General features: G+C 63.9%; 1 protein-coding gene across 1 annotated transcript in view; it reads left to right on the top strand.

Annotated features, from left to right (window-relative positions):
* The window catches only part of LOC105308298 (probable threonine--tRNA ligase 2, cytoplasmic), a 44,188-nt gene that overhangs the window by 22,047 nt on the left and 21,421 nt on the right, over positions 1-720 (top strand). Inside the window, exons 12-13 of the mRNA XM_023525474.1 lie at positions 44-92; positions 417-660. Coding sequence (XP_023381242.1) covers positions 44-92; positions 417-660 — 293 coding nt within the window. The remainder of the gene's footprint in view (positions 1-43; positions 93-416; positions 661-720) is intronic.

The raw sequence follows: 720 nt of genomic DNA, 5'->3' as shown, positions 1-720 counted from the left end.
GTTTTCTGCGCCCATCGCTCACGGACCCTCGACTTCCTATCAGGAATCTGAAGCTCCTTGCGGCATATTCTGATGACTCAGGGGACCTCTCGGTACGTGTCCTTTTCGGGTTCAGCCTTCTCTCTCCCGAATCGACTTCCAGCGGACGTCTCAGGGCTCCGTGTGTCGTGCTGGCTGCTCCCCTGGTGTCTCCCGCGCCCGCTCCCCGCTTCCTGGCCCCGCGTCGTCTTCCTCGCCCCTCGCTCTCGTTTGCGGGAGCACTGTCGTCGGCAGCTTCCTGGGAAGGGAGCACCTCGCACGTGCTCGCGATTCTCTCTTTGGGGCGCCGGGCTCGGTCTCCTGCCCTCTTGCCTTGGGATCCGCCCCTGGAGTGTGACCTCTGTGGACTCCCTCACCTGGGCCGCGTGCCCCGCTAGGTACGGCCGATGCAAAGCCAGGGTGCAAGGCCAGAGGGCAGGGAGGCCGGGGACTCCAGCAGATGTCGCGTCCAGAACAGCCACCGATCCGGATGCGCCGTCTCTGCTGGAAAATCGGCACAGCCCCTGGCACCTTGGACGCTAAGGTCGGGGGTGGAGTGTGTGGAGGACAAGCGGAAAGCCTCTGCGGTGGCCTCAGAGGACTCTCCTATCTTTCGTAGATGCGAGACAGACACGGCTGACGGTCAGGCCCAGGGGCTGGCCGAGTGCGTTTCAGAGCCGCACAGCCATTTAAATACGCAGC

This window comes from Pteropus vampyrus, unplaced genomic scaffold (genome assembly GCF_000151845.1).
Source record: "Pteropus vampyrus isolate Shadow unplaced genomic scaffold, Pvam_2.0 Scaffold564, whole genome shotgun sequence".
In the NCBI taxonomy this organism is placed as follows: Eukaryota; Metazoa; Chordata; class Mammalia; order Chiroptera; family Pteropodidae; genus Pteropus; species Pteropus vampyrus.
Note: the sequence above shows the minus strand (reverse complement) of the source record. Positions and strands in the feature narration are given on the sequence as shown.